The 24,961-nt window shown below is 43.2% G+C and overlaps 2 protein-coding genes and 1 long non-coding RNA gene across 5 annotated transcripts in view; 2 read left to right on the top strand and 1 right to left on the bottom strand.

The window, feature by feature from the left end:
* The window catches only part of LOC132894622 (AT-rich interactive domain-containing protein 1B-like), a 657,256-nt gene extending 653,801 nt beyond the window's left edge, over positions 1-3,455 (top strand). The window contains exons 19-21 of the mRNA XM_060934699.1: positions 498-1,242; positions 1,365-1,495; positions 1,592-3,455. Coding sequence (XP_060790682.1) covers positions 498-1,242; positions 1,365-1,495; positions 1,592-3,349 — 2,634 coding nt within the window. The 3' untranslated portion in view covers positions 3,350-3,455. The remainder of the gene's footprint in view (positions 1-497; positions 1,243-1,364; positions 1,496-1,591) is intronic.
* Positions 3,456-14,642: 11,187 nt separating this feature from the next.
* On the bottom strand, positions 14,643-24,528 carry LOC132894624 (uncharacterized). Its single transcript, XR_009655665.1, has 4 exons — positions 24,367-24,528; positions 24,120-24,264; positions 18,116-18,321; positions 14,643-14,992 (listed from the first exon to the last, which is right to left on the bottom strand). It is a non-coding gene; the product is annotated as an uncharacterized LOC132894624 (long non-coding RNA).
* LOC132894623 (palmitoyltransferase ZDHHC14-like) overlaps positions 14,791-24,961 on the top strand; it is a 230,950-nt gene continuing 220,779 nt past the window's right edge. Inside the window, exon 1 of one of the 3 annotated variants that reach the window (XM_060934700.1) lies at positions 14,791-15,177. The gene's annotated coding sequence lies outside the window, so the exon portion shown is untranslated. The remainder of the gene's footprint in view (positions 15,178-24,961) is intronic. The other 2 variants (XM_060934702.1, XM_060934703.1) reach the window with 2 other exon arrangements.

The following is a 24,961-nucleotide window of genomic DNA, read 5'->3' on the forward strand; positions in this document are numbered from 1 at the left end:
CCGGTGAAAGTGATCACTATTATCGACACCTCACGTGACTTCTCAAACGTGTTTAGATACAAAATGGCGGCTGTCAAATGAAAAAGTAAGAAATAAAGTAGGTTTCGACAAGGAGATCATGAAATATCGGTGAATTTGATCAGTAAAAACATGTCCATGATCTTTCCACCATGCTTACCTGCGATGATAACATCTGGATTTTCCTTAAATTACTGATCGTGCTAAAAAAAATTCCATCTCAGGTAGCGAGCTGTGTCATCAGACGACAAGATCAAAGGGTGAGGAGGGTCTTCTGGTTGATTAATTAACCAATAATAACTGTTGTAACTGAAACTCACCTTTGTAAAATTGTTTTTTATTGGTAAATCTGAAAAGGTGTCGATAATTATCGACTGTTGATCATTTTAGCCACCGCCCAACATGCCATATAACTTATTACTGAAAAGGTCTATTTATTCTGAAGACTAAAAATGCTAAATCCTTTGTCATTCTCACAGGGCTACAAGCGACCCCTAGATGGAATGTATAGCCCCCCTGCTAAGAGGCATGAAGGAGAGGTTTACGGGATGCAGTACGGAGGCCCACAGGCAGATATGTATGGTCAGTATGGTGGAAATTATCCAGAGCGTCGACCCATGCAGACTCCTTTTCCCTATCCATATAGCCGGGAACGGCTACAGAACACCAGCCAGGGGCCTCAGCATCATTCTGTCCAGCACAGCATGATGAGTGCTGGACACTCAGTGCCCACAGGAGATGGACCAACACACATGTGGCCCTCAAGGACAGACATGGCCTATTCTTACTCTAACAGACACGGGACGCCTAGTCAGAGCTCTCCTTACCCAGGGATGGGACGCATAGATGATATGGATGGAGTCAGAGCAGACAATCAGTGGCCTGGGCATCAGCGCCAAACACCGTACATATCCGGTCACTCTAATTCTATGGGTCTTATGAATTCACGACCTCCATCTTCCTACCAGACATCTAACCATATCTCCTGTGAACCAAGCCCAGGGCCTTTTCAGCGCTCTATGGAAGCACATGTGCAACCCAACAAGATGGCCTTTATGCAGTCTATGAAGATGCAAAAGCCAGGAATGTCAGTGCCAAGTGGCTCCGGGAGTGGAGTCCCAGGTCAGATGCCACCCAACATGAGGAGAGACTGTCCAATGGGTTGTGCAGAAGCGGCCCAACCTCTCCTGAAACCTCGACGCAAAATGACCTCAAAAGACACTGGTAAGAAAATGCACTATAATACCAGCATTTCATAAAAATGCTCATGAATCATAGGATGTATGTTTTATATCGGTTGTATATGTGCTGTACAACAAGCATTAACTTACTGATTTCTTTTAAAGGAACCCCAGAAGCCTGGCGAGTGATGATGTCACTCAAGTCAGGTCTCCTGGCAGAAAGCTCATGGGCTCTGGATACAATCAACATCCTTCTTTATGATGACAGCACTGTAGCATCATTCAGCCTGACTCAGGTACTGAGATTGAGTCGTAAACCTTTGCGCCATGCCTTTAGGTTAGAGGGTTTTTTGGCTTGTGAAAATATCTTCTTTTGTCTTTTGCCCTTCTAGTTGCCTGGATTCCTAGAACTCATTGTTGAGTATTTAAGAAGATGCTTGATTGAGATCTTTGGCATCTTGGAGGAATATGAGGTGGGGACTCTCGGCCAGAAGACTCTGCTTGGTCCGGTTGAGGATGAAAGTCCAATTGAGCAAGACTCGCTCAAGTTTGACATCCCCTGTGAGCCAGAGTCCAGCCAAGAACCAGAGAAAAACTCCATGGATTCTCCACCTGGGTCTTCTGAGACAGACCCAGAGTTAAATCAGGAAGGTCAGAACGAGAATGAAATGTTGAAAAATGAGAGAGAAGAGAAGGATGAACAGAGAACTGAGGATACTACAGAGCCTCTTGAGGACCATTCGGCAACAGTGCCCGAACCAAGACCCAAACAAGCCAGCAAATATGATAAGCTGCCTGTCAAGATTGTTCCCAAAGATGATTTCATTGAGGATATTTCTGATGAGCTTGGGCATGTGCAGAAGTTCGACAGTGGAATACTTCACTGGAAAGTAGGCGGTGGGGACTCCACAAACTATATCTTAACACATTTTGAGAGTCGTGAGAAGTGCACTAATAATAGTGTCCAGAGCAAACAACACTGCTGTGCTTTAAAATTAAAGGACATACATAACAACCAAGTTGCAACTATAGATGATGTGCTGTCGCCAAGATTGAGAGCTATCTCTGAGGAAGAAAACTCATCAACCTCCTTGAGCAATCCTTCATATTCATTACGCCTTTTTGAGAACCGAAAAGGGATCACTCTACTGGAGGATGAACCTCACTGTCCAGATGAACCTCCACTGTGCACAAAACCCAGTTGGCAGGACTCTTTGACCAAACGCTGCATGTGTGTCTCTAATATCATCCGCAGCCTGTCGTTCATCCCTGGAAACGATACTGAGATGTCCAAGCATCCAGGCCTGATTCTGATCCTTGGCCGATTGCTGCTGTTGCACCATGAGCACCCAGAGAGGAAGAGAACCGTCCCTAGTTACGACAAAGATGAGTACCGTAAGGAGGAAGAAATCAAGCCCTGCAGTAGGGATGAGTGGTGGTGGGACTGTCTGGTAGCACTGAGGGAGAACACTTTGGTTACATTGGCCAACATTGCGGGACAACTAGACCTGTCGGTCTACCCAGAGAGTATATGCCTTCCTATCCTTGATGGCCTGCTCCACTGGATGGTGTGTCCTTCAGCTGAGGCCCAGGACCCGTTTCCTTCAGCAGGGCCACATTCACAGCTCAGCCCAAGAAGGTTGGTGTTGGAATGTCTGTGCAAACTCAGCGTTCAGGACGGCAACGTAGACTTGATCCTGGCCACACCGCCATTTAATCGTCAGGAGAAGTTCTTTGCTACACTGGTGCGTCATGTAGGAGAGCGCAAACTACAAGTTTACCGCGAGATGGCAGTGGCTGTGCTGTCCAACCTGGCTAGAGGGGACTCTTCAGCGGCGCGTGGCATCGCCATTCAGAGAAACGGCGTTGGCAACCTCGTAGGCTTCCTAGAGGATGGAATTGCCATGACTCAGTATCACCAAAACCCACACAGTCTGCTACACATAGGTCATCCTCCCATGGAGCAACCCAGTGTGAGCATGCTGTGTCGAGCTGCCAAAGCACTACTGGAACTGGCCAAGGTGGAGGAAAACAGGCCTGAGTTTATGCTCTATGAAAGCAGACTGCTGGATATCGCCATCTCCTCCGTGCTAAATGTAAATGTGATAGCCATCATCTGCGAAGTACTCTTTTACCTCGGCAAGTCATGACAAAAGGTGGAATGCCTTTAAAACTGTATTACACCCAGTCACATGGACGAGGCACTTTCATATTTATATTAAAAATCAAAGTTGCTTTATATATGAATAAATGAAATAAATCAATATGAACAGCTTCTGTGTCCAACTCTTTCGTTTGAGGATTTTAGAAAATGATTTTAATACAGATATTTAATATTGTCGTTTGAATGTTTGTCTCTTGCTTATTTCATTTTTATTTTAGTAACCAAATGTTTGACTTTTGGTTCAGAAGATTTATGATTATCTTTCCCCACCCTCTCTTTATAAACTTTTGGAAATTTTCTATGTGTACATACTCCGTATGTGTGGATTTGTTTTTAAAAGCAGAATTATTTAAGATCTGAGAATACTGTAGATAGTAGCTTCGGTTTGATATTTGCTATGATAAAAAATAAACTTGCTTCTACCCATTTTGTTATGTCGACGTCTGGAAAATTAATTGTGCAATATATATATATATGGTGCAAGATGCCTGCTGAAGGCACGAGAGATGTGATTTCTTTCCCATATCTATCATACAAATAACATGCTTCACCATGAGGCGGCAGTATCGTATCAGTTATTTAAAAAAAAAAAGATCATCTTGGACTGCAAATATTCGTTTGCCTCCTTGGTGTTATATCAATTGTTATATTTAACAATGGAAGTATGTATTTACGACTTGCTTTACTTTACTTTACTTCCATGTTGAACCCCAGGACACTGCTGTATATAGACCATGTTGTACTTTTGTTTTTATTTTTTATTTTCCAGAAATGTGGTAACTACAAAGTGATTGTAGTTTGTAAAGATGAAATTATTGTTCTTGTTGTTACATCTATGATAACTATTGGTATTTTGTAAATGAGGTCCAGTTTTGGATTGAGGGTAGTGAATGTGTTCTGTCAGTATAACCTTTCTGTATACACTCTTTGAATAGCTGACCTCTGATCAGACTTTGGTAATCACATGTCGAAGTGCCATGGTCAGCATCACATACTAAGATTACATGAAAATAGACAGCTAATGCAAGATCTGTTTTCTGTTTGTTTTTGGTTTTTATTATTATTATTATTATTATTATTATTATTATTATTATGGGATCCAAATGGGCATATCTAAAACCATGTAGTTCAAAAATAAATGATGTTGAGCAAGACTTGCATTAAACATGTGTAAATTATTCATTTATTCATCATTCATTCATCTTCACTCTAAAAAATAATGGGGCCAGTACCGGTTCTTCAGGGCGATGCCATAGAAGAACCTTTTTTCAGGGCTTCAAAGAACCATTCATGCAACAGTTCTTTAAAGAACCATTTAAACCATTTGTTTGAGCAGTGAAGACAGATTTGTGTAAATATAGCCTATGTGCATTGACCAGCAAATGGTAAGAGAATGCCAGGCTCTGAAGAACCATTTCCAATGTGAAGAACCTTTCGCATAATGTAATGGTTCATCACAGAGTTTTGACTCTCCATGGAACCATCCAGAGATTTGAAGAACCACTGAAGCACCTTTATTTTTTAGAGTGTTCAGTAAGCACTTTATCCTGTTCAGTGTACGTAGCAGTAGATCCTGAATGGACCCTGATAACACTGAGGTGGGAATAGACCTTGGACAGGATGCCAGTCCATATCAGGGCACCATACGGGGTCAGGACACTTTGTCCGATGACCATTTCGTCCAATGCCACTTCGTTCGTGGCGGCACGGTGGTGTAGTTCTTCTTGTCGCCTCACAGCAAGAAGGTTCTGGGTTGTGGGTGGTAGAAAAGGGCAACTGGACTTGCTTGAAGATTCTTGAAAACATTTCACCTCTCGACCGAAAGGCTGTCTGACTAATAGGGAGTATCAGATATTTATCCTCTCCTGGATCAGAATCAGAATCAGAATTCTGATGACAAGTTCATCTAAGGTGTCGTTGAGGCATCATGTTGGTGTGGGTCACTGGAGGCTGGGTGTGAACGGCAAGTGAACGAATGGTTCAAGCCCAGTGGCTGGCAGAGGCCTTTCTGTTTGGAGTTTGCATGTTCTCCTTGTGTCAGCGTGGGTTTGCTCCAGTTTCCCCCACAGTCCAAAGACATGCAGTTAGGTTAACGTGGGGCAGCCTTGGGCTGAAGTGCCCTTGAGCAAGGTACCTGACCCCTGACTGCTCCCCGGGTGCTGTAGTGTGGCTGCTCACTGCTCTGGGAGTGTGTGTGTGTGTTCACTGCTTCAGATGGGTTCAATGCAGAAGATGAATTTCACTGTGCTTGAAGTGTTCTTATCTTATTTATCCTCTTCTTCCCTGGTGGGAAATAAGGCCCCAACCCGGCGACACCATTCTTGGCGATCCTTCGCTACTTTTTGAGCTTCGCCCCATGTAAGGCCCATCTCTTCAAGCTCGGTCTGGACTGTTCTTCGCCAGGTTGTTTTGGGTCGTCCAGGCCTACGCCTCCCAGCAGGGGTCCACTGTAGCGATATCTTTGGTATGCACCCCTGCTCCATTCTTAAAATGTGTTCCAACCATTTCAGGCGACGGTGCTTAATTTCCAGTATGATGTTGTAGCAGCCCATGTATCTGTAGAGTTCTTCATTCGACACTTTCTGTGGCCAAAAGAGACGGCATATCTTCTGTAAACACCCATTATGGAATGCACTGATCTTGTTCACGCTTGTGCTTGAAGTGTGCATGTGACAAATAAAGGTTTCTTCTTCTTCTTAAGACATTTTGTCCAAAGCTTTTTTCATGCGCACTATCAATTATTTTATATTTCAGATATTCATTTGTTAGAAAAAGAAGAATTCTCAATAGAAAAAGAATTATGAATAGAATTTGACCGAAGCGGAAAACATTTTTGTAAAGCAAACACTGTAAGATTTAATATGATCCAAAGGGCTTCAGAAATTAATAACTCGGCCAACAGAGCTCACAGCAAAGCCATATTTTACACACACCTTCCTCTAAGTCTCCCCCTTTGAAAGAGCACAGTCTCGGGTCGGTAGGACCACGCCTCAGCCTGGTATTCGCGAACAAAGCCCCTATGAGAGCGCTGCTCCGTGCCTGAAGATTTAATATGATCCAGCCGGAAACATAGACATGCAAGCGAGCAGCCTGCAATGACAAGGAAGTGAACTCATCCCAGGGTCAGCAAGTGGCACGGGCCGACATGGTTACCACCCTTAGTACGCTCTTTAGTGTTGAAGCACATGTACTATGGCACTCATTTGCTTTACAAAAATGTGTTTTGCTTCAGTCAAATTCCACTAAGAATTCCTCCTCTTTTCGAACAAATAAACACCTGAAATAAAAAATAATTGATAGTACGTATGAGAAAGGCTTTGCATGAAATATCTTAACCGTTGGAAGAAAAGGCATTGGACGAAATGACCTGTATTCCACCATACACGTGCACATTCACCCAGACATGGGGCAATTTAGTGTATCCAGTCTATCTACATGCATGTTTTGGGAGATGGGAGGAAACCAGTGAACCCAGAGGAAACCCAGGCAGACAGCAAGTGAAATTTTGCAAAGGCAGAACCCGAGCTCGGGCTCAAACAGGAGATCCTGGAACGGTGAGGTGGATATAGTGATATAGTGCAGTGTTTCTCAACCACTGGGCTAATGGACCACGAAGCACCATCTAGTGGGCCGCAAATTTTTTTTATCAAGTTGAGGCTGATTTTTACTCATAGTAGGGTACAATTGCTGGGTTGCATCTGACATCACATCCGCCTCATTAAGCTACGGTCACACTACAGCTCGCGATGCTTTGCGATGGGTTATCAATGAAAATGAGGCATTTTGGTGGTGATATACACGTGAGCTAAAAGTTGTGATTACACAGCAATTGAACACTTGACTGTCGCGCCTTTGCACGCTCGAGTCTGGTGCAGCTCGAGCGGTCGCGCTTGCTCACAGCGTGTGTTGTGCGCGCTCTTGGGACCCAGTCATTATGGGAAACACCTGATACTGATTTGAGTGCAATCAGCATGCACGGATATGGATACGGACACTGTTTTCACAGAGGCTTTGCGAAGTATTATCATCATTATCACGGTCACGTTTGTTTCTAGCCATGTTTATAACACTGTTTAAATACTCTGCTTTATGATTCTGCTTTGCTTTCGTTTTTGTAAATATCACGCCTGCTAATAAACACTCTTCCTGCACTCAGATCCGTCTATCTTGTAGATCTTTAACCCAGCCACATAGAAAAAGTTACACTCCTCCATGCTCTTCCAGGTTTTCATCTGTGTGTCCATGTAGAACGATGTCTGCAGCACCAGGTAGTTTGAGATGTGGGGAACTCAACGGATGGATAATTTTCCAACTCATAGGAAAAATCCTTCTTTGTTAGCGTGTAAGGATCTAATCCCATTGAGTGGTTTCTATCTCCACTTCTTTTGAGTGGACTTCTTGGTTTTAATAACTTGCTTATTTGCTGAACACAAACATGGCAATAAGTTCTTGTGTTAATCAACCAGACTCCACTTTTGGATCTTTAATCTTTTTTGACTGAGAATGACCTGTGCTGTGTACATGGTTTGGCTTCTGGTACATCCATACAGTTTTAAATACAATACCGACAATTAAAAACAGTTTGTATATTTTTATTGCATTTATTTAATTCCTGGGCTCCCATCTGTAACAGGGAGCGATGTCGCATCCCGTTAATACACTTTACAGTAGATTTTTAGATTAGAATAGAATAGTCAAGTCAAGTTTATTTGTATAGCACTTTTAACAATCAACATTGTCGCAAAGCAGCTTCAGCTACAGAATTTGAACGACTTAAAACATGAGGTAATTTTATCCCTAATCTATCCCCAATGAGCACGCCTGTGGTGACGGTGGCGAGGAAAAACTCCCTCAGATGACATGAGGAAGAAACCTTGAGAGGAACCAGACTCAAAAGGGAACCCATCCTCATTTGGGCAATAGATCTCATCTCATCTCATTATCTCTAGCCACTTTATCCTGTTCTACAGGGTCGCAGGCAAGCTGGAGCCTATCCCAGCTGACTACGGGCGAAAGGCGGGGTACACCCTGGACAAGTCGCCAGGTCATCACAGGGCTGACACATAGACACAGACAACCATTCACACTCACATTCACACCTACGCTCAATTTAGAGTCACCAGTTAACCTAACCTGCATGTCTTTGGACTGTGGGGGAAACCGGAGCACCCGGAGGAAACCCACGTGGACACGGGGAGAACATGCAAACTCCGCACAGAAAGGCCCTCATCCGGCCACGGGGCTCGAACCCGGACCTTCTTGCTGTGAGGCGACAGCGCTAACCACTACACCACCATGCCGTCCTGGGCAATAGATGAGACAAAATAATTGGGGATGTTTTTTAATGGGCCCCGACTCATTACAAGTATGAATAGGTGGGCCTTAAAGTGGAAAAGTTTGAGAACCCCGATATAGTGGATCTAGAACCACTGCAATCCTCATCTCATCTCATCTCATTATCTCTAGCCGCTTCATCCTTCTACAGGGTCGCAGGCAAGCTGGAGCCTATCCCAGCTGACTACGGGCGAAAGGCGGGGTACACCCTGGACAAGTCGCCAGGTCATCACAGGGTTGACACATAGACACAGACAACCATTCACACTCACATTCACACCTACGGTCAATTTAGAGTCACCAGTTAACCTAACCTGCATGTCTTTGGACTGTGGGGGAAACCGGAGCACCCGGAGGAAACCCACGCGGACACGGGGAGAACATGCAAACTCCGCACAGAAAGGCCCTCGCCGGCCACGGGGCTCAAACCCAGACCTTCTTGCTGTGAGGCGACAGCGCTAACCACTACACCACCATGCCGTCCTGGGCAATAGATGAGCCGAAATAATTGGGGATGTTTTTTAATGGGCCCCGACTCGTTACAAGTATGAATAGGTGGGCCTTAAAGTGGAAAAGTTTGAGAACCCCGATATAGTGGATCTAGAACCACTGCAATCCTGACCAGGATAAAGCGATTACTGTACACTATAATAAACACACTATGTATTATTCTATTAATTCTATTTCAGCGTTTGTTTGTTGTATTTGTTTGTAAAACAAACAGGTGAGCATTTCCTGCTCCAACACATCCATTCCTACTCATGAATAATCAGTTATGCCATCAGAATATTTATTATTTATTAGTTCATACAAGTGTGTTATATTTATTTGCCAAGTGTTTTCATGTAAAGTGAATCACGTGACATGGCAGTTAAGCACTAAGCTGCTTCGAAGCAGGAAAAAGAAAACTGAGACTCAGCAACACCACCGGAAGTTAGCGGTGATATGAAACGGAACAGAAGCGGAACCCTTTCGCTCATTACCCAGAATCCCCGCCCACATTACTCTCAGACTACATTACCCACAATCCCCCGCGCCTAGCGGCTCTCATCAAAGTCGGCTAGTCGTTTAGCTTCAAATTATCCTGACTGAATAAATCCAGGTTTTGGTTCAAAGACAAGAATTATGTCTAATATTTCTTAGAGTTAAAAACAACAACAATAATTATGAGCCCTATTTATTACCAGATCCAAAACACAGCTGAAGATAGAATAAAAGTACCATTCTGTAGCAGTTTTTCTGCCTCATTCTCCTTCCTGTTTTTACTTGTCATGTTTTGTTTGCATTTTGGATGTATGAACATGATACAGGAATATAATATTTTAGATACTTTTAAAACCTTAGATGCACATCTTTTAAAGTATATTTTATATATTGTATAATTATATAACTGATTAGATATCTGTGGATTTTATAGTAAATATGATATACATCTTAAACAGTTAAATATGAAACTGTTTTCAATTATTCTGTGGTTAAGATACTTTTTATTGTATAGCTAGCTAGCCATAAAATAAAAAAGTAGCTTAAGCACAGAATATTTTAAAACAGTTTCATATTTATCTTACATGTATATCTAAAATAGTTACTTAGCTAGCTAGCTATACAGTAAAAAAAGTAGCTAGCTTTTTGCATTTATAGCTAGCTAGCTTTTTTGTTTCTGTGCTATCTATGTGTCTAATTTATATTTATTCAATCTATCTATATTTATAGCTAGCTAGCATTTATGGCTAGCTGTAGAATAAAAAGTGGCTTAAACAGAATAGTTTAAAACAGTTTCATATTTATTTTAGATGTATATCTAAAATAGTTACTTCGCGAGCTAGCTAGCTATAAAATAAAAAGTAGCTAGCTTTTTATTTCTTTGCTCTCTATCTATCTATCTATCTATCTATCTATCTATCTATCTATCTATCTATCTATCTAAATTCGATCTATCTATATTTATATCTTTCTACCTAGCTAGCTAGCTTTTATGGCTAGCTATAAAATAAAAAGTAGCTAGCTTTTTGCATTTATAGCTAGCTAGCTTTTTTGTTTCTGTGCTATCTATCTATCTATCTATCTATCTATCTATCTATCTATCTATCTATCTATCTATCTATCTAATTTATATTTATATCTATCTATCTATAGTTATATCTAGCTAGCTAGCATTTATGGCTAGCTGTAAAATAAAAAGTAGCTTAAACACAGAATAGTTTAAAACAGTTTCAGATTTATTTTAGATGTATATCTAAAATAGTTACTTAGCTAGCTAGCTGTAAAATAAAAAGTAGCTAGCTTTTCACACTTATAGCTAGCTAACTTTTTATTTCTTTGCTATCTATCTATCTATCTATCTATCTATCTATCTATCTATCTATCTATCTATCTATCTATCTTTCTTTTATGGCTAGCTGTAAAATAAAAAGTAGCTTAAACACAATAGTTTAAAACAGTTTCATATTTATTACCTCCGCCAAGGAGGTTATGTTTTCGGTAGCGTTGTTTTGTTTGTTTATTGGTTGGTTTGTCTGTTAGCAACATTACGGAAAAACTTATGAACAGATTGCTTTGAATTTTTTTCCAGAGGTGTGACTGGGCACAAGTAACAATCCATTAAATTTTGTCAGTGATCCGGATCACCTTCTGGATCCCGGATTTTTTTAAAGGATTCTTGGCGGTCGGCGGAGGTCTGCGCTCTCCGAGTGCTTTTCTAGTTTTAGATGTATATCTAAAATAGTTGGTTAGCTAGCTAGCTATAAAATAAGCAGTTAGCTTTTCGCTCTTATAGCTAGCTAGCGTTTTATTTCTTTGCTATCTATCTATCTATCTATCTATCTATCTATCTATCTATCTATCTATCTATCTATCTATCTATCTATCTATCTATCTATACATACATACATACTTACCTAGCTAGACTGCTGTATTAACCCCAGAGGAAAATTCACAGATTCACAAGCATGTTTTTATACAGTACTGTGTAAAAGTCTTTGGCACCCTTTTTGTTTTCTATAGACTTTTATTTTATCACTCCTATCCAATAAAGGTGAAAAAAAAGCCCAACAATATCAGTTAGTACAAAACCACTTTAGATTTTCAAACATTAGTTTTCCAACACAAAATTAAATATTAGTGTGTCGGTAAAGAAAGTAGCACATTACACAAGAGACATTTTCCAGACAGAAACATAATGAAGGCTACTGGGTTTTGCTGCAAAATTAAGAAGCAAGTGTGATAATCAAAGTGTCCAGAAGAACCGGGTCTGGTTCTGTCAGATACTCAGTAAAACTTACAGCTCATTTCCTTATTAAATTGCACTAACTGTACCTGAGACTACTATTTTTTTTTTTTTACAGCAAAGTGTTGTTACATAAAATACTGACTTTGTTTTATTATGCCTCCTCGTCCAATCTCATCGTCAAGTTCGCTGATGACACCACGGTTCTCGGACTTATTACTAACGACAATGAGACAAACTACAGGAGAGAGGTACAACACCTGGAGTCGTGGTGCCACAACAATAACTTGGCCTTAAACATCAAGAAGACCAAGGAGATAGTCGTGGACTTTCGCAGGAAAGGACACATTGACCACCTACCTCTCTCCATAGGCAACGATGTGGTAGAGAGGGTGAGGAGTTTCAAGTTCCTGGGGGTAACAGTGACTGAGGACCTGTCCTGGGGCACTCACATGTCCACAGCCGTGGGAAAAGCACAACAGCGGCTCTATTACCTGAGGAAGCTGAGGAGCGCTAATATCCCCAGACCTCTGATGGTGAACTTTTACAACTGTGCCATCAGTAGTGTGCTGACACATGGATTTCTAGTGTGGTTCTCCAGCTGCACTAAGGCCGACCAGCAGGCACTTCAGCGGGTGGTGAAAGCTGCCGGGAGAATCATTGGAACGACTCTCCCAGAGATCAGCACCATCTACTCCACTCGCTGTCTGAGAAGAGTGCGCAACATCCTGCGGGATCAGCACCACCCTGCTCATCACCTCTTCCACCTGCTGCCCTCAGGGAGAAGATACAGGTCCATACAGGCCAGAACATCCAGACTGGCCAATAGCCTGTATCCACAAGCTGTGAGGCTACTGAACTCTGCTACATCCACAACCACATCCACCAATTGATATCATTGAACTGGTTTGCATTGTTGCAGTTGTCACTACTCTCTCTCCTCTGACCCCCCCAGACAATAACGTTATAACATTATAATGGCACGGATCTGGTTTTTGCACTGTTTATACAATGTCATAATACTCAGGTATCTGTCTGAATGTCCCTGCTCTGCACTTTATCAACATTGATGACTTGAACTTGTGCTGCTATTTGCTATGCTGCTTTTTGTTGTACTGATGTAATACTGGGTCAAATGCTTACACTGGGTTACTTAGGGGGGGTATGTATTTATTTATGGGTTTGCACTTAATCAACTCTGCTGTACGGATGCTCCAAACGAAATTTCATTGTTCTTTTTTGTGACAATGACAATAAATATTCTGAATCTGAATCTGTTACTATTTACTGCACTTTATAGTGTTTTTATTAACGTAGAAACATTTAATTGCATTAGTTTTAAGTCCGGCGGCATGGTGGTATAGTGGTTAGCACTGTCGCCTCACAGCAAGAAGGTTCTGGGTTCAAGCCCAGTGTCTGACAGGGGCCTGTCTGTGTAGAGTTTGCATGTTCTCGGTGGCGTAGTGGTTAGCACCGTCACCTCCCAGTGAGAAGGTTCTGGGTTCAAGTCCAGTGTCTGACAGGGGCCTTTCTGTGTAGAGTTTGCATGCTCTCGGTGGCATAGTGGTTAGCACTGTCACCTCACCGCAAGAAGGTTCTGCGTTCAAGCCCAGTGACCGACAGGAGCCTTTCTGTCTGGAGCTTGCATGTTCTCCCTGTGTCAACCGGGTGCTCCGGTTTCCCAGACAGTCCAAAGACATGCAGTTTAGGCTAACTGATGGCTCTAAATTGACTGTCGGCGTGAATGATCTATGTGTCAGATCATCCTGTGATGATCTGGTGACTTGTCCAGAGTGTACCCCGCCTCTCACCCATAGTCAGCTGGGATAAGCTCCGGCTTGCCCACGACCCTGTACAGGATAAGCAGTTATGGATGGATGGATGGATGGATGGATGGAAGAGTTTTAAGTCATCTTTGCTGTACAACTTTATCTTTGCATGGGCTTCAGACTTGCACAGCAATGCAGTGTTGGAAATATTTTCTATCCAGTGTTGTCTCATTCATCTCATTATCTCTAGCCGCTTTATCCTTCTACAGGGTCGCAGGCAAGCTGGAGCCTATCCCAGCTGACTACGGGCGAAAGGCGGGGTACACCCTGGACAAGTCGCCAGGTCATCACAGGGCTGACACATAGACACAGACAACCATTCACACTCACATTCACACCTACGGTCAATTTAGAGTCACCAGTTAACCTAACCTGCATGTCTTTGGACTGTGGGGGAAACTGGAGCACCCGGAGGAAACCCACGCGGACACGAGGAGAACATGCAAACTCCGCACAGAAAGGCCCTCGCCGGCCACGGGGCTCGAACCCGGACCTTCTTGCTGTGAGGCGACAGCGCTAACCACTACACCACCGTGCCGCCATCCAGTGTTGTATATTTGGGATTATATTATTATTATTGTAGGGCGGCACGGTGGTGTAGTGGTTAGCGCCGTCGCCTCACAGCAAGAAGGTCCGGGTTCGAGCCCCGTGACCGGCAAGGGCCTTTCTGTGCGGAGTTTGCATGTTCTCCCCGTGTCCGCGTGGGTTTCCTCCGGGTGCTCCGGTTTCCCCCACAGTCCAAAGACATGCAGGTTAGGTTAACTGGTGACTCTAAATTGACCGTAGGTGTGAATGTGAGTGTGAATGGTTGTCTGTGTCTATGTGTCAGCCCTGTGATGACCTGGCGACTTGTCCAGGGTGTACCCCGCCTTTCGCCCGTAGTCAGCTGGGATAGGCTCCTGTGACCCTGTAGAACAGGATAGAGATGATGAGATGAGATGAGATGTTATTGCTGCTCCTGCCGAACGGTTTGCCTACATTACCCAGAATTCCCTGCTCTCACATTCTCACATCCTCTCCCTTCAAGTTACTGGAGATTGTTTATTAGTTTCTATAAGCAGCAGAGGCGCTCACACACACACAGGGGGCTGGAAACGGTGCAGCTTGTGTCTTCTGAGGTTCTTTATTCATCTGCTGTTTCATCCAGGAGGACTCTGGGAGCTGTGAGGATCTCAGAGGATGGATTTATTCCCAGGATCTTCAGATTTAGTGGTGTAGGATGTGAGATGGCGAAGCTGCACTGAGAGAAAGAGAGAGAGATATCTCTCACACATCACCTCATGTTATAAACATCAGTGAATACATATATACATTTTTTAAAAGAAAGAAAGGAAGAAAAGAAAGATGCTTCGTGTAGTTTTGGCAGCTGCTGTTCGGAACAAACCCGGATAATACAAGGAGCTAAAAGTAAGCTTCTTCTGCACGGTGAGTTTTATATTAAGTGCAGTATAATTTAATGAGGTGTATTTCTTATAAAGAGTAGAAATAAAGAGAGAGAGAGAGAGAGAGAGAGCAGTGTGTTTGAGTGCAGCTCCTTTACATTAACATGAATAAACCCTGCAGTAACAGTAATGAGTCTCAGGCTGGATCAGGTTCTGGTTTACTCGCTAACTAACTTCACTTCACTTCACTTCCTAAACATCCTCACTGTGGTCATGTTTTCAACAAACTACAGCATGAACACCAACATTTATCGACTCATAAATGTACATTTTTTAAAATGTTAAACCGAGTCAGTTGTCTCTTCTGTCTGTGCTTTGAGTCCACTTCTACTCCAAGCAGCCTGCCTTCTTTAGCTAAAGCTACTCCAGTTAGCTAACTTTATGTCGCCTAGCCAAGACACATAACTTTTTTATTTATTCCATTAATTCTCACTTTTATTCCAGACAAAAAAGTATATTCCGGGTTTTCAGCTCACTCTGGGCAAAATTAAGTTCGGCTAGGAGCTAACTAGAGGTGTTTTATAGTCTAACAGCTTGGTTAAATGGGTTTGTTGTGCAGGTTAGCATCCAACTCACTTCACTTCACCTAGCTGTGTTTTTTTTTTCATTTTTATCTGCTTTTCCTTTCTCTCTTTCTCTCAGAAATTAGTGTGTGTAAAAATATAGCCTATCTGCTGAGATGGTGATAATATTAAGTTTAACTGAAGTAACCTTAGAGAGGTGACTTATGGTATTTGTATGAGAGAGAGTGGAGGGAATGAGAAGCATATCAGAGTGGTGCAAGACATGTATGAGAACAGTGGAGCGACTGAATGGTTCAACTCCGTCAAGGATCTGCTTTGAGTCCTTTCTTGTTTGCCAGAGTGATGTACTACGTTCAGACCGCAACCTGAAACGACCCATATGTTGTGAAATCCGATTTTTTTTGTTAGACCGTTCACATTACCAATTATATGAGACTTGTATGCGATCTCCAATATGAACGGAAAACGACCCAAAAGTGTCCCGCATGCGCAAATTGACGCGTAATATAAGCACTAGTGCTGTCAAGCGATTAAAATAGAGCAATTCCAGCGTTATGGACGTGACACTTGAACTCAAAATGGCAACAAATGACCCAGTGCATGTTTTATTGTCTCCCAGTATTTAAACAGGTGTTGCATATTTTAAGGCTGTACCATACTGGAGAAGTGATAGAACAAGAACAATTCCCATAGTACATCTAGGGCATGCCAGAAAACGCCAATAAAAGATGCGTTATGGATGTGACAGAAAAGGGATCACTTTTCTTGGGTGACTGTACATTTTTATCAAACTCTGTGAAATCGTAAACCTAATGTCGAAATGGAGATATCCGTTTGATAGAGGGGTCCAAGGTGAATATTAAAAAATCTTTGTTTAAAATATTTTGTATTTCATGCAGAGTTTCGGGAGGAAAAGTCAGCGTTATGGATGTGACGAAATTCCGTTATGGATGTGACGCGTCTGAAATAGACATGGCATATGTTTAGAAAATCAGCAATTTAACCACCATAACCCTTTGAAAAACTCTCTAAATATCAGCTAAAACTATCAAAGTTCTTAAATAATATTTAGGATGGCTATTGTTTTGCTGTTTTGTGGATTTTAGCATACATTTCTGTGGCTTGTGGCAATAATATAGAATTGTACATGATCAAAGTTGATTTTAGCTTGGGTTTTACATTATAAGAAAGAAAGACTGACAGTGACATATTAGGTTGGTTACAAATTGGTTCAACTTATTCACATCTGTAAAATACAGGCCTAGGTGAGATCTCTGGGAGTGGTTTTGATGTATTACATGTTGCTTTATTTTTGCATGGTGAGGTTGACATTTACATGGAATTGCCCAATATTTAATCGCGATTAATGTCGCGACTGTCATAGTTAACTCGCGATTAATCGCAATTTAATCGCACATTTTTGTCACATGAAAAACCATTGTGATTCTCTTATCAGCATAAAAAAGTGAATGGGCTTGCTCACCGTTCGAACTACGGGGGTACTCGGGGGATCCGAGATCCCCTGAAACAGACATGAGATCCCTTGAAAACATGATTTGGGAAATGTTGGGGGGTCTCTAAAATATTGGCAAAATGATGTTTATTGACATAGCAATCGTGTGTAACGGGAAGCATTTGCATATCCAAAGTGAGCGCGCGATGGAGAGCCGCGCTCTGAGACAAGTGCAAGCACCCCCCAAGGGAAAACAATGGACCCCCTGAAAATATCGGCATAGTTCGAACACTGGTTGTACCATTTTTTTTTTTTTATTGCAGAGCATAACACGTCTTGTCACAGCCACTGCAAAGTGGGGCTGGAGCCGCCGATGGGAAAACGAAACCTAAGCCGAGCACCGTGGCTCTTCGGGGGAGGGCAGAGGACTCTGGCTGTGCAGGGCGTGGCATCATGTCACAGAGCGTTAATCTCACGATAAAAAAATTATCGCCGTTAAAATTGAGTCAAGTTAACGCGTTAATAACGCGACATTTTTGACAGCACTAATAAGCACATCTACGTAATACGTGAACAAAAAAAAGCGCACTCTTGAAGTTTGCAAGTAAAGCATGGAGATGAGGCGAGACCTGGCGATGTGGTTTTTGTGGCGGCGGCGGAACTCACACAATAATCTGATTAATGTGGGCAGCAGACTAATGAGACCGAAGGTGTCAAATTACTGGAAATTTCCAGAACAATCTTATAATCTTGTAATACAGGATGGTTTAACATCCAGGTCCCTACCAAATCCACCATTAGCTTCAGTGCTTAATTTGTAAAGTGGGAGGTCCCGGAGCGCAGAGGATGACTGGCTCCGGTGCGAAAAAAAAAGAAGGGGGGCTTCTGGGCATGTATTGTAATCACACTGCAAATTAAGTTCATCTGCGAAAAACCCCGCTCACACTCTGCACTTGAGATAGGGACAGTGTTGATCGCGGCCAAGAGGCCCTTCAGTTCATCTGGGATGAATTCTCCATTACTTTCCCTGAATTCCCTGATGACATGTCGTGGGTCATTGATGCAAAACTGCTGGCAGAGCGCTTCCACTTCTTTTTCCCCGAACAGCGCATCTTCCTCCCGCGGCCACGGAAGTGTGCACCCTCCTTTTCTGTAATATACAAACAGATGTTTTGTGGATGTCGTTTCATGAGAGAAATCACCAACAAGACAGATATCAAAATCAGACATTAACACGAAATAAACTTGCATTTATTTATTTAATTATTTGTTGTTGTTTTTTTTTATTTTGTTACATAGTCAAGAGAGGTGGCGGATCACCGGATCCGGTGTAAATAGCTGCCGGAGCCAACGTCCGAGGTTCCGGAGCGCGCTCCGGCTTGCTCCCCTTCAAATTAAACCCTGATTAGCTTGATCAATTCTATAAAAGTCTATTTAAATTCTGAAAACTGTACAAATGTTGTTGTTTTCCACCAAAGAGGCGGGATTAGCCAACGCAGAATAGTGACGTTTGTCTCTTGTTGATGACGTGTAGGTCGCATGAATGCGGCCTGTCCGGTCAGACTGCAGTCGCATGTGAAAATAACGGATATGCATCGGAATTAGGACCACATATCCAAGCGGCCTGGGTCGCATGTGAAAAAATCGGATCTGTGTCGTTCAGATTGTCAATAACAAATCGGATACAGGTCGCATATGGGCAAAAAAATCGGATATGGGTCGTTTCAGGGTGCAGTCTGAACGTAGTCTTAGAGAGAAATCTCACTAATCTGTGTGATAGTTTATATCAGTCAGTGGATATTTACCTTCTGTCTACTTTTATTAGCTAATCCTAACACATACGGTAGGTCTGTCTGTCTGTCTGTCTGTGTGTGTGTGTGTGTGTGTGTGTGTGTGTGTGTGTAATTACAGTAATTTATGTAAAACTCTGGGCAGTTTGTGGTGTTGGTACGACTGTATCAGGTCCAGTTGTGTTTGAGATTTTTAATCACTTGAAGTGAGAATCAGCATTGTAGCACAAAGAGCATCGTTAAATGGTCGAACGAGCAGCACAATGAACTCTCTCTCTTGGAGTTAAAGTGCATATCCTGGATCAATTTAGTGTTTTTTTTTTTTTTTAATTTTTTTACATGAAAGTATGTCCCTTTACACACTCATCCAGAAGGGTAATTTTGCACAAGGCCGTCTGTCTACAGCAGAAAAAAAAAAATAATAACAAAACGCATCTGGAAAAATCCCAAGGGAGTCTGGAGCCAGATTGATCCAGATTCGTGACGTCACGTGCGGATCCGCCAGCAGGCTGAGAGACAAACGCAGCAACACCTAATTTAGAGTATAGTCCCTCTTATTTCTTACCCTGACAACAGTCAACTTGTGAATTGCCGATTTTCTTGGTCTTTTTCTCGGCTCTGCTTGGTCCTCGGCTTCGAGGGCCTCAGTGGATGCGGCACTTGTCAGGGGAGAAGAACACGGCTGGCTCCTTTGGTGACGCTGACACAGATGGAGACGGTGTTGCTTTGGGCATTCTAACAGATGGAACTGCGTCTTTTTTCAGATCAAGTTGCTTCTCGAAGCCCATTTCCCACTGCAAATAGTTCTCAAAGTCGTCGGGCTTTATGAAGCGAGCCCCGCATATGATGCTGTGGTCTGTTGCATGTTGCCAGTTTTTCCGGGTGCCTCGCACAAAGCGCTCCCATTTCTCCCATTTTGTCCGGTCTTTTGGAAAACGATGAGTACTAATCCCATCAAGATTGGTGTTGCTACACCCTCCTACGATACATCTGTTAACCATTTTAATAATTACGTGATAAAGTTGAAGAAATTTGCAGAAAACCACCAGGTCGTTTTCTCATAAACAAACCAGCGCTGACGTAGGATTCAGAAGGAGGCATCCCGCACGCGACGTCACGAAAATCAGTGTTTGCCGGGAAATCCAAATGGCAAGTTTTTTCAGAGGCGGACCAATTCGCCTCAAATGGCTTGATTTCAACTGAATTTTTCTGGTGTTGTGCAAGGTAAAAAAATTTCACAAAATGCAAAATGTGACAGATATTTGACCAAAGTTTTAATATAAAAATGGTGGCGCTCAGCGGATTGGTTGTGTGTGTGTGTGGGGGAACGGTGGCGCTCGGCGGATTGGCCGTGGGGGGGAACGGTGGCGCTCGGCGGATTGGCCGTGGGGGGGAACGGTGGCGCTCGGCGGATTGGCCGTGGGGGGGGACGGTGGCGCTCGGCGGATTGGCCGTGGGGGGGGGACGGTGGCGCTCGGCGGATTGGCCGTGGGGGGGGACGGTGGCGCTCGGCGGATTGGCCGTGGGGGGGGACGGTGGCGCTCGGCGGATTGGCCGTGGGGGGGGGACGGTGGCGCTCGGCGGATTGGCCGTGGGGGGGGACGGTGGCGCTCGGCGGATTGGCCGTGGGGGGGGACGGTGGCGCTCGGCGGATTGGCCGTGGGGGGGGGACGGTGGCGCTCGGCGGATTGGCCGTGGGGGGGGACGGTGGCGCTCGGCGGATTGGCCGTGGGGGGGGACGGTGGCGCTCGGCGGATTGGCCGTGGGGGGGGGACGGTGGCGCTCGGCGGATTGGCCGTGGGGGGGGACGGTGGCGCTCGGCGGATTGGCCGTGGGGGGGGACGGTGGCGCTCGGCGGATTGGCCGTGGGGGGGGGCGGTGGCGCTCGGCGGATTGGCCGTGGGGGGGGGCGGTGGCGCTCGGCGGATTGGCCGTGGGGGGGGACGGTGGCGCTCGGCGGATTGGCCGTGGGGGGGGACGGTGGCGCTCGGCGGATTGGCCATTGGAAACAGTAATGTATGAGGCACATCAGTTTTGTCTGGAGTTTTTCTGACCGCTCAGTGAGACATGCTTATCTTGTTGGATTCCGTAGCAGCAACAGTAGTGCTCGCTCCACGCCCACAAGAGACGAGCTACAAGCGACGGGTTAGATTTTGTAGCAGTCTTTAATAAAACCCCTGTGAATTAATACTTACTCTAGAAACCGTATATATTGGATTATAACGTTTCTATAAACTTGTAATTTGAATTACAGCTGGCACTGCTAAAACCAATCAGATTCGGCACAGTGTTTAACACCTCTGTGGTATCTGACTGTATGTCGTGTAACTGATGTAGTTCCTACTTGTTAGAAAGTGCCTCTGAAATGTTCAACACATTAAAGCCTCAGTAAAATAATAAGGTGCTTGTATGAGTGTAATATCACTTCACACCCAGACCTTTACTCGGAGAATAAAAGCTCAAGCTGCTCCGAGATCACCTCTCTCTCACAGCTACAGTGGAATTAGTGGGGTTTTTTTCCTTGTCCTTGTTGTTCATGTTAGTCCTCACTCTCCCTCTCGCTCTGTGTCGTATCAGGATTGTGATTTCTAACACCCGCTCTTGAATGGGTCTCGTTTTCATTGACCTTAACTAATTTTCAAGGTCATATGACCTTTATTATGTCGTTAGTCATTGGTTATGCTTGTAGTAAGTGTGTGTTTTGAGGAGGGGGAAAAAAAATCAGGAGTGTCTTCATTTGTTCCAGTGCTTCCACTGTACAAACACTCCCGCGATCTTCTCGATAGCTTTTCCAGGTCGTTCACTACGGTTTCAGCGGTGGTATTTTACAATCAGCGTCTTGCAAGAAAGAGCTTTCGATGGTGAACATGAATGATGTTGATTAGATGTGTAAGAATAGTTGATTGAAATGCCCCTTTTGAGAAAGCTGGAGAACCGATGCGCTTCATCATGCGTACGCAAGTACCAGGGTTTGGGGGACGAATTCTGATTGTGCTCCTTCAGTCGGAGGAGCGGTGATGTGTATGTATACATGCATGCCCCAGTCCAAACGTTTAATTGTTTTAGACTTCTTTATCCAAGATGCATCATCCGTATGAAATCAGTAACCAATTTGTAATATACTGAAACGTCCGTGACCAATCCGTAAATTCTTTGCATCCGTATTAAAATCCGTAACCACTCCAGTATTTTTGTATAATTTGTATTTACAACCCCGATTCCAAAAAAGTTGGGACAAAGTACAAATTGTAAATAAAAACGGAATGCAATGATGTGGAAGTTTCAAAATTCCATATTTTATTCAGAATAGAACATAGATGACATATCAAATGTTTAAACTGAGAAAATGTATCATTTAAAGAGAAAAATTAGGTGATTTTAAATTTCATGACAACACCACATCTCAAAAAATTTGGGACAAGGCCATGTTTACCACTGTGAGACATCCCCTTTTCTCTTTACAACAGTCTGTAAACGTCTGGGGACTGAGGAGACAAGTTGCTCAAGTTTAGGGATAGGAATGTTAACCCATTCTTGTCTAATGTAGGATTCTAGTTGTTCAACTGTCTTAGGTCTTTTTTGTCGTATCTTCCGTTTTATGATGCGTCAAATGTTTTCTATGGGTGAAAGATCTGGACTGCAGGCTGGCCAGTTCAGTACCCGGACCCTTCTTCTACGCAGCCATGATGCTGTAATTGATGCAGTATGTGGTTTGGCATTGTCATGTTGGAAAATGCAAGGTCTTCCCTGAAAGAGACCTCGTCTGGATGGGAGCATATGTTGCTCTAGAACCTGGCTATACCTTTCAGGATTGATGGTGTCTTTCCAGATGTGTAAGCTGCCCATGCCACATGCACTAATGCAACCCCATACCATCAGAGATGCAGGCTTCTGAACTGAGCGCCGATAACAACTTGGGTCGTCCTTCTCCTCTTTAGTCCGAATGACACGGCGTCCCTGATTTCCATAAAGAACTTCACATTTTGATTCGTCTGACCACAGAACAGTTTTCCACTTTGCCACAGTCCATTTTAAATGAGCCTTGGCCCAGAGAAGACGTCTGCGCTTCTGGATCATGTTTAGATGCGGCTTCTTCTTTGAACTACAGACTTTTAGCTGACAACGGCGGATGGCACGGTGAATTGTGTTCACAGATAATGTTCTCTGGAAATATTCCTGAGCCCATTTTGTGATTTCCAATACAGAAGCATGCCTGTATGTGATGCAGTGCCGTCTAAGGGCCCGAAGATCACAGGCACCCAGTATGGTTTTCCGGCCTTGACCCTTACGCACAGAGATTCTTCCAGATTCTCTGAATCTTTTGATGATATTATGCACTGTAGATGATGATATGTTCAAACTCTTTGCAATTTTACACTGTCGAACTCCTTTCTGATATTGCTCCACTATTTGTCGGCGCAGAATTAGGGGGATTGGTGATCCTCTTCCCGTCTTTACTTCTGAGAGCCGCTGCCACTCCAAGATGCTCTTTTTATACCCAGTCATGTTAATGACCTATTGCCAATTGACCTAATGAGTTGCAATTTGGTCCTCCAGCTGTTCCTTTTTTGTACCTTTAACTTTTCCAGCCTCTTATTGCCCCTGTCCCAACTTTTTTGAGATGTGTTGCTGTCATGAAATTTCAAATGAGCCAATATTTGGCATGAAATTTCAAAATGTCTCACTTTCGACATTTGATATGTTGTCTATGTTCTATTGTGAATACAATATCAGTTTTTGAGATTTGTAAATTATTGCATTCCGTTTTTATTTACAATTTGTACTTTGTCCCAACTTTTTTGGAATCTGGGTTGTATTTTTTTTTTTAAATTATATTTCTGTAGTGTGACCTATCCATGTTTTGTGTACATGGGTTGCTTTGGAGTCCAAGCTGTACAGTATGACCTGGAAATTAATAATGTGCTACTACTTGGAAAAAACTTCCATAACTATTCCTAAGTTGCATGCGTTTATTTCCCTGATTGTCAGGACTCAGGGATATTATAGTCAGGATTCTAGTTGTGGTGTTTTGGCTCCAGATTGGAACTAAATTCAGGCAGAGGGATCGTTGTAGTTGTAGTTATCGGCGCTGTGGGACCGGACCCTTGCGCTAATTTCAGCCTCAGTGTGTGGCCTGCTGCCTGCTGGTGATATTTACTTCTCATTTGCATGGAGTTCTGAACTTTTTTTTCCTCTTCACCGTTCTCTGTACTCCCACAATCCTCTGCACAGACTTTCCACCAGTCTCCATCAACGAGAAATAGGAAACAGGATGAAAAATTCTTCAGTGCAGCTTGAATTTCCTGTTCGACAGAGACACAGTTTGGACTAGCAGACACTTATTTTCCAGATGTTCTACAATGTTAAATGGAACAACAACAAAAAAAAAAATGGATAAAACTTACAAGATGTTTTTCATCTAAAGAAAAGTCTGTGGTTCTTGGTAAAACGCTCCCAGACATGCTGTTGTGTTGTGGCGATAAAATTTGCCAAGCAGCTGGATTACCGTCAGTGGCTGCGCACTTTTTACAGCAGGAAGAAAGTGACAAATCAGTGTAGGTTTTGCATTTGTGTGTGAGCAAAGCTATAAAGGTAAGTGATGCGTTTCCTGCAGTGTAGTGTGTTGCTTGAACAACGGAAGGGAGTGTGGTTAAAGTGTCATTTAAAAAAAAAAAACAACCAGTTGGCATCCAGAACGGACTATTTTAATCTTGCATCCCCTTGCCCCTGTGCAGAATCTCTCAAGCATAAATCTCACGCATGCACGAAAAAATCTGGTTAGGAAATAATGCATTGATTTACATTTTATGGAATGTTCTGTTTGTGCAAAAAAAAAAAAAAACGCATGTAAATGAGATGTATAGAAAAGTGTGTGGACATTTTGAAGCTATTCTCATAAAACAGTTATTTAATTTTACCCTATATCGACTAAAATGTCCAGTAAACATGGCTGACTGGTGAAATGTGGTCATTGTGATGTATTTATTTCTGCAATATCTA

The sequence above is a fragment of the Neoarius graeffei genome, chromosome 11 (assembly GCF_027579695.1).
Source record: "Neoarius graeffei isolate fNeoGra1 chromosome 11, fNeoGra1.pri, whole genome shotgun sequence".
In the NCBI taxonomy this organism is placed as follows: Eukaryota; Metazoa; Chordata; class Actinopteri; order Siluriformes; family Ariidae; genus Neoarius; species Neoarius graeffei.